Source organism: Natator depressus, chromosome 11, assembly GCF_965152275.1.
Source record: "Natator depressus isolate rNatDep1 chromosome 11, rNatDep2.hap1, whole genome shotgun sequence".
In the NCBI taxonomy this organism is placed as follows: Eukaryota; Metazoa; Chordata; order Testudines; family Cheloniidae; genus Natator; species Natator depressus.
In genome coordinates, this window is record NC_134244.1 from 46,796,031 (window position 1) to 46,814,634 (window position 18,604).

Here is an 18,604-nt window from a genome sequence, read left to right on the forward strand (position 1 = left end):
AAGTTCCAATGCTCTTACATGCTTCCATTTCCAAGGCTTCTTCAGTTTCAGCTAGAATTTAAAGGGCATGTCTACACTTGAGGCTGGTGGTATGATTCTCAACTTAAATAGAATGTAGCCACGAAAGTGGGATGGATTAGTTGCCTTGAGTACGTGCTTAGGGTCTTGGATGCGTACGTACTCGGGGTGGCTAGCCCACCGTGCTGCCAGGATTACAATGCTATGTTTAGTGCACTAGCTCAAAGAGAGTTAGCATGAGTATGTCACCCCCAATTCAACGTGTAGACATACCCAAAATGAGGTGCAAAGGAGAAGACCTACCCTTTTTATTAACTGGAATCATCGTTAATGTCCCAATAGATCTTACCTCCAGTCATCTTTGGTTAAATTTGCCAGAATGTTCATCTCTTCCTCTTGCATAAGTCTGTAAGCAGCACTCACATGATGATTTTCAAGAACAGAACGATCATTGTACAAAATTGCAACGTCTGACCTAGGTATAAAAGAGGTATGATTAGCAACAGGATACTGATGTTAGCATAATAGAAAGAAAGAGGCTCTGTTGCCATAAAAGGGTCTGTTGATTTAGTTTGACATGCTATTTATTTCATCCTAGTAGATAAAGGTCTGAAAATTAAACCTCACAGATAATTCCTCGTCATAAAAAAAAAAAATGCAGCTATGCTGGTAATTGAACTCTCTCGCCATATTAGCTACTGTAAAGGGCAAGGACCAGATTTTGAATGTATCATTGTTTTCTCTTTATAGTATGTAATTAATACATCAGAGAGATTAATTTGTGAGGAAAATCCTGAAAAAAGTGAAATTAAGAGGAAAAACAATAGTGAAAAATTAAGCTGAAAGAGAAATAATAATAATATCCTCAAACAACATTACTCCTTTTTCCACCTGTCTCATAAGTCTTTGGACCAGGTACATCCACTGGTCTCAAAGGGGCCTACTTTCATGTTTGCACCTGTTACATCATTTAGCAATAAAACAGCTAATTCATGAGGTATACAGGAGAAGGGTCCAATCCTATAGTATTTACACAAAGAAAACTTTCATTGAATTTAAAGGCAGTTTTGCCTGAGTCCTAAGAAAGGACTGCAAAATTAGGCTCTCTTTGACTAAAAAAAATTATAATAATACAACTTATATGATATTATATGTGGCAGAGGGAGTGAGACTTGTACTTCAGGTTGTCTGACAGTTCCCATTCTAAAACCCTGTTTTCAGCTGCATATAACTTTCTCAAATTTCAACCGTTTGGGCTAAATCCATGCTAGATATCTGCTTCAGGCTGATTTTATTTTGGACTGCAGAGTTAGAAAGAGGTGGGGGGAATTTCAGCAAAAATGGTTCAGGTATTTCTCAGAATGGAGTTAGGGGAAATATATGTTCTGCCCATGTGAAAAAAATTCTAAACACCATTTAGCAGAGAAGCTCTTGAGCCTCTATGCTATGGAGTGGGGATTTGAAATGTGCCAGAGGGGGTAATCTTGATGCAAGGGGTTTGACCTGTGAAAATCAACCTGCATTTGACCAAGTTTTTAGCCTCTGAAAATCTCAGTTCATACATGATCTGTAGAGACTTTTTAGTGTTTAGCAGCTAAATTTGCTCAAGATTCCACCTGTGCTAAGCATGCTCCAGTCCAGAGTTATAGGGCCTGAGCAGGCCTCTTCCTGCAATTGCTCCTCCCAGCTGCTTGGGGCAGCTATGGCACCAGGGATGAGAACTGATCTTTCCTTTCATGTCAATGTCATGTGCCACCCCCACTCCATGGCTAGTGCACAAGAGGCCACTAGGAGTAGGAAGAAGGAGCCTGAATGGAATGCAGAGGGCTCAGGAGCTGGGGCCAAAGGGTGTGGCAAAGGGAGTGACAAACTGAGGCCAAAGGGTGTGGCAAAGGGAGTGACAAGGGTGTGGGTGGGTGGCTGGGATGAAGATTTGGCCAGGGAGATAAGAGGAAAACAGTCAGGGATGAGGAGCTGGTGGGGAGCTTGGATGCCTGGGATTGTGATGAAGAGCTGAGTGGGGGAGTGGGGGTGGGAGACCTAGACAAAGACAGACTGGAGGGGCCACAGATGGAAGGGTTCAGGCCTGGGAGCAACAGGGCCAGGAGGGTCCATAACCATTAGAGAACACTCTTCTCAGAATCTGGAATATGTCCCATCATTCCTCTGCTGTCTGCAAATAGCTGTGAAATCCACTGGCAAAAATGTACACATCACCTCCCTCTAAAGGCCGGCTCACACAGACTAAACCTTTGGCTGCTGTTGGTTATTCTGATAGCTCAAGTGGCAGAAGCCTGTGTTGTGAATCTAAAGGGTATAACCCTAAAGGGTTGAATCTAAAGGGTTTAACCCTGCTCAGAACCATGTGATCAGTATGGTTCCACATCATAGAATTTGTTTTTCAGTTTCCTTTTTTTAAAAAATATAACTAGGAAATCACACACATGTATTAAAAGAACATTAAGCACTCAAGAGTTAGGAAATGCCAGAATTAAGGTGCTCAGGGAATAAATCAGGCTGTGTAGTTAATGACACCACTGTGTGGTTGACACCTGCCTCATTTGTTACAGAAATTGAAAGGTGTGTAGTGAATGAGGTAGGGGACTGCATGAAGAGAAAGAATGGTTTCATAGATTAGGAGGTTGAATGTCACCCTGAAGAATGGGATTCTATCATTCCTCTGCCTCAGAGTTCATGTGTGATGTTGGGCAAGTCATTTAAACCAAACTTTTTGCAAGTGGCTTCTGGATGTTCCCCATTTTCTGGATGCTCAACCTCATACGTGCACAGAGGCCTGTACTCTTAAATTGGCTATTCCGCTCATCTCCACTTCTGGAGGGCCTTAAAAACCGACTTTGTCGGGGAATTATGATGCCAGTTGGGCTAGAAGGAATATGCCTTTCTATCAGGGCTGCCATCTCATGATCTCCTGGGACCCCAGAAACTACGAGGACACTGCTGGGACTTCATCATCCCATTCCCAAAGGTGTCCTGACCAGGCTAGAAAGAGGGAACCAGATAACATTGCCACATTGCTTTGGCTAAATCCTGAACACCAATAAGAATGAGAGACTTGGGTTCCTGCTGTCACCTCCTCCCTCAAGTGTCATTTTCCCCTCCCACCTTATTTCTTCTCTTTCCTCTATTTCTTTCTTTTTGCCTTCTGTTTTATATGTCTGGCTTAGCTGGCCAAGATTGCATACTTTGCAACACTGCTTTGAGTCTGTGATCAGAGGCAGCTAAAAGCAATGCCTTAAACAGCCTGATGCTAGCTCAGATTTGCCAGGTCTCAGAGAGAAGCTGCATTCTCTAACTTTATTATTCATTTCTGTCTTCTCTTCTGTGTGTTTGGCTTGTTTTGTCTTAAAAAAATAATGGATTGGATTCAGCAGCAGCAGCTCCAGCCAATCTGAACTAAATGTTTGAATAGTGGGTAGTTAATAAGGCCTGGAGCCACACATTGAACAAGTGAGGATAAAATTAAGTATTTTGTAGCTGCTCATTCACAGAGCAACATCCATCCTGTGCACTGAATGAGGAAGGTGTGTTATGGAAACAATAGTATATGTGATCATATAATAAATTATATTACTTACATATCATAATGAATAGAGGGGCTCAATTAAGGTTGCACAAGCAACCACAATGCTGGCATTTCTCAAATTTTGAGTGCTTGACTTTGCAACTTGACCACTCCTTTAATGTCAGTTTTTTGAACATCATACTATATCAAATGAGAGCAGAGGTACTAATCTTGCAAGCCGAATTGCTCAAAATCAAGCTATTCCAAGTACTCACATGCAGTAGAAGACAATATTGTAATGCATTCACCAACAGGGGGAGCTTTGCTACTGCAAAGTTGAGAAATAATATGCAGCTTCTATTCTGAGAAAAGTCTGCTTTGATTACTTTGTATAAAGAGAGCTCTAAATATTAGTTTTAAAGAGTTATGACCTTGCCATCACTAGCTATCATTAGTGGTAATTTGTTCATCCACAACAGTGTGCTTGACAATATGACCTCTTCCTAATAATTAGAAAAGGGCCCCAGCTTTGGATCCATACTTTGGTGGTGTATAAATCAGGAATTAGGATTGGTCCCATCTGTAATGATGACAGACCCCAGTTGTCAGCAGACCGGATCGAACCTGAGATCTCTGGAGCTAAATGCAAGAGCCTCTATTGCATAAGCTAAAAGCCACATGGCTCTTTGCTAAGGCTGTAAGAGACTCATCAATCTCTAGCTGAGCTAGGTGCCATGAGTGGAGGACAGAGTTGTCACGGAGTCCCCGGGCGATGCTCTGGAACTGCTCCCTATGAAGCCAGGCAGGACCCCGGGGAAGTCTCCTCTCTGGGAGCAGACTGTCTCCAGGATACACAGCTCACACAGCTTCCACCTTCCTGGGTCTGACCTTGGAGCATTCAGCATCCTCTACCCCTCTGTGCGCTTCCCACAGCGAATCCGCCCAGGCGGGGTCCTGGAGAAGCCAGAGGGTGCTGCACCCCAACTTCGCAGTCAGACATGACTCTCAGCCAGCCAGTAAAACAGAGGTTTATTAGACGACAGGAACGTGGTCTAAAACAGAGCTTGTAGGTACAGAGAACAGGACCCCTCAGCCGGGTCCATTTTGGGGGGCAGTGACACAGACAACCACGTTTGCACTTCACTCCTCGTCCCCAGCCAGCCCCAAAGTGACTCACCCTCCAGCCCCTCCTCCTCTGGGCTTTGTCACTTTCCCGGGCCTGGAGGTCACCTGATCTCTTTGTCTTCAACCCTTTAGCTATCACCTTGCAGGGGGGAAGGGCCCAGGCCATCAGTTGCCAGGAAACAGGGTGTTGGCCATTCTCTGTGTCCAGACCCATGCACACACCTGCCCTCTAGGGTTCTGCAACGATCATACACCCTTATCGCACCACCTAGATACTTAAGAACTGCATAGGGGAAACTGAGGCACCCCAAAGTATTCAGAGGAAACAGAACAGTCCCACTTCGTCACAAGAGTGCCACACCAACCAGGCATGGGTTACACATCCATGGCACTTATAACACTGTAATGGAAGACAGGTGAACTACTGTTCTAAAGTGCTCTGTGATGATTTAGCTACTCAGCTAGCTCCACTGTTAGTTAGGTGGAAATGTACCCCTTGAAACAATGAGTACTATTAAAAAAAATCCAAACTAACCACTCATGTGCATGGTATGGAACCCGGGAAACTACCGAAGTAAAGCAGGATTGTAAAGTTTGTTTATTAAGTGAACAAAGCATATCCTACCTAAATAATGACAGTGTTTATGTCCAAGCTCTTACTGATATGGGAAAATCTATGATTTGCCAATCAGGTATTTTTGTGAAGCACACTTTTTTGATCCACATAGCTAATCATGGTTGTTTTTAATCAGTGCAGAGATTTGACATGACTGTGAGGGTAATTTCTTCTGCCTTTTTGAAGTAATAGAAACATGGACGAAAGGTGAATAGATCTCTTTTTTTACGTTCAGATCCAATTATGAAGGAAGATTGGGTAATATCACAAAACAAATACATTCTAGTAAGTATTTAACTTTAAAACTCAGAGTTTAACAGCTTAATTTATTTTCCACTTTTGCAAACCAAAATATAAAAGACTAAAACAGAAAAGCAGTTTAAATTTAGAACAACTTATCTTTAGCCAGACTGTGTGAATGCACCATTATGTTGAAGAGGAAAGGGCTTTTGCTGGTAAATTAGCTGCAGACATAGAATTTGTTCATCATCAGATTTATCAAAGCATGTGTCCCAAAGCACATCAGCTGATTAACCTGTATGCAGTCCTTACACCGTCTAAAGCCTACCACTGGCAGGCAGTATAACCTCAGGTAAGTGGAAGAACACGCCTGTTCTCTCTTATGAAGAGTGGTTTTCTTGCCAAAATACAGTGATGGAAATAATTGTTCAGTATTTCAGTACAGCTGAGGAGGGGGCGCAAAGGTGCCTGATGAGCCGCTCTGCACTAGACCGATCCCCAGTTCCACAATCTAACTCAGATTACAGGGTGGGGCACCATGTCCCAATGATGCCTGGCTGCTCTAACTCGTACCGGCTGTGTCTATGGGCCAAGTGATCTTTGAGATATGGAGTCCTGCCCACACCCCTTTCCCAAACTGCAGTGATAGAGAAAAGCACCACCAGACGTTCCCCTACTCTGGGCAACCTCAGCGCAGCAGTGGGTCAGAATCTGCCCTACAGTATTTAAAGAAAAAGATAGCTTTTTCTATTGTTAAAACAAAGCAATCCCTACCCAACATACTTTTAAATGATATAGTCATTTCAGCAATAATAGACTTAAGTCAATTATTAATTATTATTAAACGTCTCCGTATGCCATATCATGAGAGGCCCATCCCCACCCCACTTTGGGATTAAGGAAGAAAGGGCATGCTATACGTTTTATACCTTTTTTTCTAGTGCAATAGGATTAGATTTCCACTTACCGTGTTTTTCATTTGTAGATCTCAAAACATTTTTTAAAGCTGGGTAAATACCCCCATTTTACAGTGAGGAAACCTGAGGCAAAGCAAGGCAATGGCAGCGCCCGGACTAGAACACGGGGCTTCTGGCCTCTCAGTCCAGTGCTTTCTCCATTGGACTACACTGTACACAGCATGGATACTTACAAAATAGGCAGAGAAAGGCACCTCAGACTCCCCGCCTAGAAGCCTAACTGCCATTTCTGTCTTTGAAAATGTCCCTGTGTCCCAAGGATCTTGCAACTTAATACAAACAAATATGACACCCCAAATAACAGTTCAGATGGGTTTGGAGACACTGCTGGAGGGGAAGCAGCATTTAAGGAGGGATATGAAGGAGGGCAAGGAGAGTGTCTGGGGACTGGGAGGCCTACTTCAAATATATGATCAAATGGGATACTATAAAGGAGCTAAAAGAAAAGGAGGACTTGTGGCACCTTAGAGACTAACACATTTATTTGAGCATAAGCTTTCGTGAGCTACAGCTCACTTCATGGGATGCATTCAGTGGAAAATACAGTGGGGAGATTTATATACATAGAGAACATGAAACAACGGGTGTTACCATACACACTGTAAGGAGAGTGATCACTTAAAATGAGCTATTACCAGCAGGAGAGCGGCCGGGAGGGGGGTCGGGGGAAGAAAACCTTTTGTAGTGATAATCAAGGTGGGCCATTTCCAGCAGTTGACAAGAATGTCTGAGGAACAGTGGGGGGTGGATGGGGGGAATAAACAAGGGGAAATAGCTTTACTTTGTGTAATGACCCATCCACTCCCAGTCTCTATTCAAGCCTAAGCTAATTGTATCCAGTTTGCAAATTAATTCCAATTCAGCAGTCTCTCGTTGGAGTCTGTTTTTGAAGTTTTTTTGTTGAAGAATTGCAACTTTTAGGTCTGTAATCGAGTGACCAAAGAGATTGAAGTGTTCTCCGACTGGTTTTTGAATGTTATAATGTTATAATTCTTGACTGACCTCTCCAATGCATCATCAAGGATCTACAACCTATCCTGAAGGACGACCCATTACTCTCACAGATCTTGGGAGACAGGCCAGTTCTTGCTTATAGACAGCCCCCCAACCTGAAGCAAATATTCACCAGCAACCACACACCACACAACAAAAACACTAACCCAGGAACCTATCCTTGCAACAAAGCCCGTTGCCAACTGTGTCCACATATCTATTCAGGGGACACCATCATAGGGCCTAGTCACTTCAGCCACATGATCAGAGGCTCGTTCACCTGCACATCTACCAATGTATATATGCCATCATGTGCCAGAAATGCCCCTCTGCCATGTACATTGGTCAAACTGGACAGTCTCTACGTAAAAGAATAAATGGACACAAATCAGACGTCAAGAATTATAACATTCAAAAACCAGTTGGAGAACACTTCAATCTCTTTGGTCACTCGATTACAGACCTAAAAGTTGCAATTCTTCAACAAAAAAACTTCAGAAACAGACTCCAACGAGAGACTGCTGAATTGGAATTAATTTGCAAACTGGATACAATTAATTTAGGCTTGAATAGAGACTGGGAGTGGATGGGTCATTACACAAAGTAAAACTATTTCCCCTTATTTATTCCCCCCCCCCACTGTTCCTCAGACGTTCTTGTCAACTGCTGGAAATGGCCCACCTTGATTATCACTACAAAAGGTCCCCCCCTCCGCTCTCCTGCTGGTAATAGCTCACCTTAAGTGATCACTCTCGTTACAGTGCATATGGTAACACCCATTATTTCATGTTCTCTATGTATATAAATCTCCCCACTGTATTTTCCACTGAATGCATCCCTGAGCTGTAGCTCACGAAAGCTTATGCTCAAATAAATGTGTTAGTCTCTAAGGTGCCACAAGTCCTCCTTTTCTTTTTGCGAATACAGACTAACACGGCTGCTACTCTGAAACCTATAAAGGCGCTACTAAGCCAGAAATAAAGGGAATGGGTACAAAGGATAATGAGAAGAGAGAAGGCTCAGAAATATTCTGTACAACTGGCATCCTTGTCAGTCAGTGTTCCAAGAATTTTGCAATGACCCCTCACAGAGCGGTCAAATGTGAAGATTTCACTTTAAAGATATGCAACCAGATCCTGTGATCCTTATTCTCACATGCTGTCCTTCCTTGCTCAGAGGAGTAATCTCATTAACTGTATCAAAGCCAAGGAGGCTACTCACATGAGCAAGTATGACGTGGGTAAGTAAGGGTTGCAAAGCTGACTACCACCTGCATCCAAAGAAGTAAAACATTTTAGGAAGCTTTAATGTTCACAGCAAAGCCAAGTTTTGAGAAATTGCTGGTCAGGTGAAGCATTTCCTGCTGAATGAGTGCAAAGAATTCTTCCCTCTCTTCTTTAATGTACTAAGGTACTTTCTTGACCCCAGCCAGTGGCACTGAGCCTTGCAGCTGTGATCCAAAGGGTATGAACATCAGATCTTTGACGCTAAATTGCCTTCCTTTTTCTCCTAGATTGAGCTGCAACAGCTGCATTCAGACATGATATCATAAGATGAAGCATGCTTACCTTGTCTGAATATGGAAATTGTTTGTGGTCCCAGTATGCTCATAATCATGGACTGCAGCTGCGAAGATCATAGCTAAGATTTCCAGTTCTGTGAGCCAGTGCTAGTGAATAAAAGCAAAAACCAGTCACATTTTATACAACAGCTTAACTGTGATATTACATTATTGAAAATGTTTCTATGTGTAGCTTAATTAAACCTTACTTTTCTTTTCCTACTGAGTCATAAAATCTTGAACATTGCACACTACAATGTCTCCTTCAGCTTCTGTTGACTTAATTGGGACCAGGATGGGCCATTTATGTGCAACAGCAAAGTAAAACTTTTATGTTAAAAAAAATTAAGTAAATTGTTATTATTTGATAAAAGCTTGTGTGATAAATTTGGCAGAGGTTTTGAACATGAGGTCTTTTGTCAGCCAGCCAATGTTTGTCTCTTGCTAAATTAATTACACGTAAAACTTAATATTAAGTTACAATTGTAATTTCCCACTTAGTGTAAGATTTGACCCGCAGACGAATAACACACCGTGATTTTCCAAGTACCACATCAACATTAAACATAGACTTCACCAATCCTGCAATATTGAAACTGGGTCATTTTTTTCTTCTTATAGTTAAAATGCTGCCATTTTAGAACAGTAGTTTTGTATAAAACTGAGGTCTGCTTGGTACACTTGTGATGCAATTTTATATAGCTTTTACTTGCTATCTGATACTATTCCACGCTGCTGCATTTCTAAAGACACATGATACGTTCACCCCTCCAGTTCTGTTGTCTTGCATAACACATTTACTCAGTCTAGATGAAATGTATTCCATCTAAGAGTGAACTCAGTACAAATCTAATAACACCCACAGATTAACCACACATAGTCATATTCCTGGTTTGGCCGAAAATTTCTTACACCCATTTTGTAATTTTCACTAAATTGATGGTCTCTTTGGCTTTGATACATACCATACCCACCCCCCCACTATTATTATTATGGCACCAGGTTTATATCATACTAGATACAAGTGCTGTTTCATAAGCTGCCTGGATATGAGTACCACAGATTGTTTCATGAGGATGAAAACAGCCAGTAAAGATTCACTAATATTGTTAGAATAACATAGTAGGACATGCTGAGAAAAGACAAGACTGTCTGAATGCTGAGACTACTGACTAGTTGGTGAAGCTATGTAGATTTATGAAGAGTACAGTTAAGGAATGAGAGAAAGTACTGTAAGCAGTTCTAAAAATGGAAACAACAACTTCCATAGTATTTTGTATTATAAAAACTAGGCCCCTAGCTGGGATTGACTCCACAATGTTTTCAACAGAACAACTGAAATAGAAACTTAGACATTATTAATAACCAAAGCTAAACAGAAAATCTTTAAGCCTCTCTTCCCAAAATAATTTTTTTAGCAACCACAATAGTTTCCGGAAAAGCCTTCTATAATTAGTAAAGAATTTCTTGCAAAGGTGTCTATGGACTGCAGACAAATTTCATGTGGAACTGTATGCTGGCAAATATTGTAGCTACAGTAGGGAAGACAATATTCAGCTAAGTATTCAGATAAAACACACGTGGTCCCTTTAGGAGATTGAAATACAAAGCAAAAATCTTCCAAACATCTGCCTTTATATAAAACATGCAATGAGGACAAGAAAGATGGTTATGTCATATCTCCACTATGGTGGGAAATGTAAGAAAGTGGGAGTATCACAACACATTTAATGGTGGGGGAAGAATATTTTCCCCTTACTCTGAGTATTGTTCACAAGATAAAAAAGAAAACCAAACAAACAATGACTTTAGAATCCCCATACAATTTTCTACATTCCACAAGAATGTGTATCTGGAGGATCAGATTCATTGGTTCCTAACTGTAGATCTGTATTATCTGTCTCACTTGTCTCATCTGGGGTTTAATCATAGAAGACATCAGATAATAGTGACCCTACCCTTCAGTTCAGGGAATTTAATGCAAGGTTAGAGGCCATCATCCATGATCCTTGACTTTGTATGTCTAATAGACACCTGGCTGGATGAGATACCTGGTCCTTGTTAGCTCTGACTTCTTCAGATGGGTATTCAGCTATTTAAGCCACATTAGGGCCAGGGAAAGATTTTATCTGTTATTTGACTCAGATTTCAGATACTAGAATTATCCCAGACCAAGATCTTCAGTATGAGTCCAAGGATTGGACTAAGATAGCAGCAGAAAGGGCAGCTTCTCTGATTACCTGAAAGTTTTGGATAACAGATTCCATTGTGTGTTTACTCTGGATAAATTAATGTTAATATGATTTTTTTTATTTCTTGACTTTCATAACCCTAGTGGTCCAATAATGTATGGTGGCTTTTTTTGTTTGTTTTTGTTTTTTGCATTTAATAAATACCACAGTTGGGAAAAGATAATTCTGACTATCTAGGCTTTTTTGGAAAACTGGAAAACATAGCAATTCTCTGGAGGACCTTAAAACTAAGGATACTAAAATGTATGCCTTCTGTAAAAGGTTAGAGGTTGAGGGGTTTCTAAAACCTAGCTTTATTTTATCTTTGCTTTAATCCATGGCCCAGAGAAGTGCAGAGGGAAAGAACAGGATCAACACTTTGCAGTTCTCTATATCAGTTCTACAAGCTACAGAGAAAACACAGAAAGACTACAAATGACATGCCTGAACTGATAAATCCACTCCTGTGGGCACCCATTATATAACTACATCAAAGGTGGGTGAAATATCACAGGCACATGTCAGAGAGGAGAGTGGCAGTGCAGATAAAGGCATTAGAAGGGATGCCTGCTGTGAAAACAATTAGCTTGTGAGCAGTACTGTGTGTCACTCTCACTGGGTAAATAAGGCTGCAAGTTAATTAAGTGACGGAAGCCAAGAAGACAAATATAACATTTGTGCATTGTACTGTCAAGCTCCCCAAAGGGAGGGTGGCACTATCTAGCTATGCAAAGTACTTATATGGCCCCCATCACCAAACATTCTTGTAAATGTATTTATCCTCCAGACACCGCTGTGAGGAAGGGAAGTACTACTCTCCCCATTTTACAGAGGGGGAAGGACAAAGTGACTGGTACAAGGGCTGACAGGAAGTGTACAGTGCAGAGCTGGGCAAACTTTTTGGCCCAAGGGCCACATCTGGGTATGGAAATTGTATGGTGGGCCATGAATGCTCACGAAATTGGTGGTTGGGGTGTGGGAGAGGGTGCAGGCTCTGGCTGGGGGTGTGGGCTCTGGGGTGGGGCCAGAAATGAGGAGTTCAGAGTGTGGGACGGGGCTCCAGGCTAGGGCAGGAGGTTGGGGTATTGGGGAAGTGAGGGCTCTGGCTTGGGATGTGGGCTCTGGGGATGAAGGGTTTGGGGTGCAGGAGGGTGCTATGGGCTGGGACTGTGGGGTTCTGAGGGTTGCAGGGGGATCAGGGCTGGGGCAGGAGGTTGGGGCATGGGAGGGGGTCAGGGGTGCAGGCTCCAGGTGGTGCTTACCTCAAATAGCTCCCAGAAGCAGCGGCATGTCCCCGCTCTGGCTCCTAAGCGGAGGTACAGCCAGGCGGGTCTGCATGCTGCCCTTTCCACAAGCGCCCCTCCTGCAGTTCCCATTGGCTGCAGTTCCTGGCTAATGGGAGCTGCAGGGGTGGTGCTTGGGGCATGGGCAGTGTGTGGAGCCCCCTGGCTGCCCCTACACATAGGAGCCAGAGGGAGAACATGCTGCTGCTTCCAAGAGCCACACGGAGTGGGGCAAGCCCAGGACCCCGCTCCCTGGTGGGAGCTCAAGGGCTGGATTAAAACATCTGGAGGGCCGGATGCAGCCCCCGGGCTGTAGTTTGCCCACCCCTGGTATAGTGGAACCAGGACTTGAAGCTGGGTATGCTGAGTCCCAGGCTAGAGTCCTAACCATGGGACCATCTCCTAACTCAGCCTCTTATTAAATGACGTTAATACGTTGCAGGGCAATGGCATCAATAGGGCCTTTTTCAAACACTGACACTCAGAAAATATTATTTTGCCTCGTATGCTGCATTACTTTGAAAACACCTTTGGCTTGCTGCTGTCCCATTAACAGTGACAGAGTTATCCAGGAACCATTATAATAAATATTTTTAACTGTGGCTATCTAAAACAGGCCTTATTTTATTAAGAACCACTTGTATAGGCAGTGCAAATTATTATGGTGTTACACAGGACCAGGAATAGCTATAAAGCCTAGGAGTGTGGGACAGAACTCAATACACCCAAGTGCATTTGCAGTACCATACTTATCAGCTGGGGGAGCATTCTGGGAACTGATATGCAAATAGTCAGTAGCAAGGATTCTAATGTGCAATGTATTCCTCCATCCAGTGTTCAGAGATACACTCTGGTGTCATTTAACTCTGTAGGCTGGAGTCAGATTTCTAGTATTAGGGTTTTCTTCTTCTAGTCTTCATATTTATACAGTGGTAATAGTTTGCTAGGCTCTTTACAGGCACATATTAACTAATCACTCAGGGGGAGATTTGAAGTCATTGCTCCCAGTGACACCAGTGGGAATTGTGCCTGAGAAAAGACTGCAGAATTTGACCCTCACTTTGTAAGGAACACTACATTAAAATTTACAATATTGAAATAAATGCCTGATACTTTAGATACTTTTCTAGAAAGGAAATCAAAATTGCCTAGAATGCTAAGGCCAAATTCTCCATTGTCATTGGGCTTGATCCTTTTCCCACTGACAATCAATAAGAAAATATCAGGCACCTATATTACATGTAACCCCAGTGATATAAACTGTGTGTACAAGGTGTATATCAGGGCATAACTTGAAAACCCATAAAGCCAACTCTAAACTTGCTATTTTCACAAGGGTTTTGTACTCTACTGACTTAACAGACAGAAGTCTTACAATATATTATTACCATTTCCTTCCTCATTCTCTGTCTTTTAAAACACAGAGTTCACACTCAGGACTAAACAGTGTCCCAAAAGGTAATTGACAGAGATGAAACGTGTCCATTTTAATTCTGAGTCAGGACTAACAAGTGTCTAACTAACCAAATTTGTAGTGTGGAGATTCCTTACTGAAGCAATGTCAAAGGGCAATAGTATAAACATTGCAAGTTAGGATGAGTGTATGAACTTGCTTCAGCTGCCAAAGCCAAGAAAACAAACAGAAGCATTGGGACATTGTAGCGGTGCAAAGTGATAGCAATCTCTTGGCTGCCACAGGCTCTATGAGGACCAAGTGAGGTTGGGGTGTTCAAGAGTGTAAGGATAAGGCCTTTTCCTGTTAGCCATATTGTAAGGCCTAAAGCCTAAAGGCCTTTGACTGCAGCCATATTAGGAGAAAGAAAAGAAGTACTTGTGGCACCTTAGAGACTAACCAATTTATTTGAGCATAAGCTTTCGTGAGCTACAGCTCACTTCATCGGATGCATAAAAGTGGAAAATGCAGTGAGGATGTTTTTATACACAGAGACCATGAAAAAATGGGTGTTTATCACTTCAAAAGGTTTTCTCTCCCCCCACCCCACTCTCCTGCTGGTAATAGCTTATCTAAAGTGATCACTCTCCTTACAATGTGTATGATAATCAAGGTGGGCCATTTCCAGCACAAATCCAGGGTTTAACAAGAACGTCTGAGGAACGGGGGCGGAGGGGGGGTAGGAAAAAACAAGGGGAAATAGGTTACCTTGCATAATGACTTAGCCTCTCCCAGTCTCTATTCAAGCCTAAGTTAATTGTATCCAATTTGCAAATCAATTCCAATTCAGCAGTTTCTAGCTGGAGTCTGGTTTTGAAGTTTTTCTGTCGTAATATCGCAACTTTCATGTCTGTAATCGTGTGACCAGAGAGATTGAAGTGTTCTCCGACTGGTTTATAAATGTTATAATTCTTGACATCTGATTTGTGTCCATTTATTCTTTTATGTAGACACTATCCAGTTTGGCCAATGTACATGGCAGAGGGGCATTGCTTGCACATGATGGCATATATCACATTGGTAGATGTGCAGGTGAATGAGCCTCTGATAGTGTGGCTGATGTTATTAGGCCCTGTGATGGTGTCCCCTGAATAGATATGTGGGCACAGTTGGCAACGGGCTTTGTTGTAAGGATAGGTTCCTGGGTTAGTGGTTCTGTTGTGTGGTATGTAGTTGCTGGTGAGTATTTGCTTCAGGTTGGGGGGCTGTCTGTAGGCAAGGACTGGCCTGTCTCCCAAGATTTGTGAGAGTGATGGGTCGTCCTTCAGGATAGGTTGTAGATCCTTGATAATGCGTTGGAGAAGTTTTAGTTGGGGGCTGAAAGTGACGGCTAGTGACGGCCACTAACCCAGGAACCTATCCTTACAACAAAGCCTGTTGCCAACTGTGCCCACATATCTATTCAGGGGACACCATCACAAGGCCTAATAACATCAGCCACACTATCAGAGGCTCGTTCACCTGCACATCTACCAATGTGATATATGCCATCATGTGCAAGCAATGCCCCTCTGCCATGTACATTGGCCAAACTGGACAGTCTCTACATAAAAGAAATGGACCAAATCAGATGTCAAGAGTTATAACATTCATAAACCAGTCGGAGAACACTTCAATCTCTCTGGTCACGCGATTACAGACATGAAAGTTGCGATATTACAACAGAAAAACTTCAAAACCAGACTCCAGCGAGAAACTGCTGAATTGGAATTGATTTGCAAATTGGATACAATTAACTTAGGCTTGAATAGAGACTGGGAGAGGCTAAGTCATTATGCAAGGTAACCTATTTCCCCTTGTTTTTTCCTACCCCCCCCCACCTCCGTTCCTCAGACGTTCTTGTTAAACCCTGGATTTGTGCTGGAAATGGCCCACCTTGATTATCATACACATTGTAAGGAGAGTGATCACTTTAGATAAGCTATTACCAGCAGGAGAGTGGGGTGGGGGGAGAGAAAACCTTTTGAAGTGATAAACACCCATTTTTTCATGGTCTCTGTGTATAAAAACATCCTCACTGCATTTTCCACTTTTATGCATCCGATGAAGTGAGCTGTAGCTCACGAAAGCTTATGCTCAAATAAATTGGTTAGTCTCTAAGGTGCCACAAGTACTCCTTTTCTTTTTGAGAATACAGACTAACATGGCTGCTACTCTAAAACCTGTCATATTAGGAGAGCAGCAACCATTAGCTGAGAAGCAGGAAGTCACATCCTCACATTCCATCTAAATTACATTAAAACATAATATCAGGCTGTTAAGAATGACACCTCATCCTAATAATACCCACCATCACGAGATAAAGAAACAGATCTTAAGCTGGTTAAGGAAAACTTAGGTTGATAGCATTCTGTCTGGCAAGAAACCAATTATCAATAGTTGTGGTTGTGAAATCCCCATTTCTTTATTGTTTTGTCTTTATGGTCTCCATTTCTCTATTGTTTGTCTGTATGATCTCTGTCTGGTTCTTTGATTGTTTCTGTCTGTTACATAATTAATTTTGCTAGCTGAAAATCATTGAAGGTGGTGGGGTAGGATTGGTTAGAGAATTTTGTTACAATATGTTAGGATTGGTTAGTAAAATTTTAGTATAATGATTGGTTAAGGTATAGCTAAGCAGGACTCAAGTTTCACTATATAAACTGGGGTCCAAAAGAAAGTTCTTTGGGAACCAACTCCAGAACACAGCCCTATCAGAGCTGCCAGACTTCTGCCAAGGACATCATGCAGAAACTGGAGTCCCCCAGATGGACCTGATCCTGACTGGCCATCAAGAAAAGTTCATCTGTTTTACTGGGTGCCCCTAGACTGTGTGAGTAACAGAGAAGTTTGTGCAGGTAACAAGGGATGCGCTGGTTCAGTGCAGTCCCTTACCCGCAGAGCCTCAGCAGAGATTAAAGCTGCAAAACCTCCAGGGCAAGGGGCTGGTAATGGAAACAACACTTGCCAATTCTTGTGGATGAATACCCTTCCAGGTCACTCGGACATTCTCATCACTTCCAGGGATGCTCAAGCCCAGGGCAAATTAAGAGAAGACTCTCTCTAAACGCTTTTTGCTTACGTAGGGAGAATCATCTGCATATTATAGCCCATTTTCCTTCGCTGAGTTCTAAGAAGAAAGGAAAATGAATAGGCTGCCTAATCCACATGTTCAATATGTGCTGCTAAACTACAATATTGTTCCCTGGGGAGAGAATCCCCCCAGCTAGAAATGGCCCCACACCAGAACCCCAGATCCTGATTGAGATTTGTGTCACAGTATGCATCTCAAATCTGTCTGCAGAATGGATCACATGCCAAATCCAGGTATCAGAAATTTGACAGAGCTCTCATTTACACTGTGAGTCCCCAATTTTGGTTGCAATTATAGCTGTGATTTTCATGCGCCCTCTACAGAAACATGAAGTTCAGAGCCAGTTCCCAAGTTTGGGCCCATCTCTCGATAAAGCCCCCTTTAAAATGATTGACATCTGTAGCACCAGTAAGCCTGCATCTAGATACCCATGTAGATACCTATATACCGGTGAGTTTGAGAAACTAAAGTGGCTGAGTTCTGTAGTACTTCTTACCATGATACCAGTATGAAGCATTATGTAATGCACAGTTTGAGTAACATCAGCTGCATGGATCAGATTGTGGTATGGATTTTTGTACTTGCTGTAACCAACCTCCAAAGCTTCTGCAAATGAAATAAGACTGGGCACAGGGATCTGTGAGAAGCAAACATTAGAATAATAAGCTATGTTTCTCTTGCAACAGCTACAAAGTCAATGGTGTAATAAATAAAATGTAAATTAACACACAGTGCAACTCTGATGCACCAGTTCACAAATATCCAGGTGATGGGGCAAATTACTAAAACATAAAGGACTAGAACCTGAATTGCACTGGAGGAATTCACGGACTGGTCTGCTCCCGTTCCCTCAGGGGACACATTCCCCTGCTTACACTACGGGCAATGTGGGACCAGCCTATCGGGGGAATGGACTGTACCCAGATAGGTGCAGTAGGAGAGCACTCCCCGTGTATGCCTAGGAACTCATGAGGCATTCACGTAACAAAGGTATGACACACAGGATTACTAGTAGAGGACTGATCTTCATATCCTGGCCCCAATCACCTGTCCAGGAGGTCAGGGTTACAAATGGTGTTCCCTGACTTCAATAGCCTCACACTCCCTCAATGTGGGCCTCACATTGTGCACAAGGTAGGGCTGTGAAGTACAGGCACAATCTAGCTCTCTATTTTTTTTCCTGCAATTAAATAATAACTTTTTCCTAAGACAAGACTCCTAGAGATTTTGTGTGATAAACTGGGTTTCCACAATGACAGTGAAACTTTAGTTCAATATCATAATAATGATAAATAATAAAGTATTGTGCACTTTGATACCACGCTTTAGGTGAGCATCTCAAAGTGCTTTACAAATATGAAATAGTTAAGTCATACAATATCCCTCAGACAGCACTGTAATGTAGCCTCCTCTAGGGTGGCATGTGGCAGGTGTTTAACACTATGCCATTAAAACAATTTAGAACAGGAAGAGGAAGTGAAAAATATAGTACTCAGCTGAAAGCCCAGTGA

General features: G+C 42.4%; 1 protein-coding gene across 3 annotated transcripts in view; it reads right to left on the minus strand.

Annotated features, from left to right (window-relative positions):
- The window catches only part of PDE1A (phosphodiesterase 1A), a 350,612-nt gene that overhangs the window by 35,864 nt on the left and 296,144 nt on the right, over window positions 1-18,604 (minus strand). For all 3 annotated transcript variants that reach the window (XM_074967720.1, XM_074967722.1, XM_074967721.1), the window contains 3 exons: window positions 17,590-17,730; window positions 9,061-9,161; window positions 368-493 (listed from right to left, as the gene is read on the minus strand). In XM_074967720.1, coding sequence (XP_074823821.1) covers window positions 368-493; window positions 9,061-9,161; window positions 17,590-17,730 — 368 coding nt within the window. The remainder of the gene's footprint in view (window positions 1-367; window positions 494-9,060; window positions 9,162-17,589; window positions 17,731-18,604) is intronic.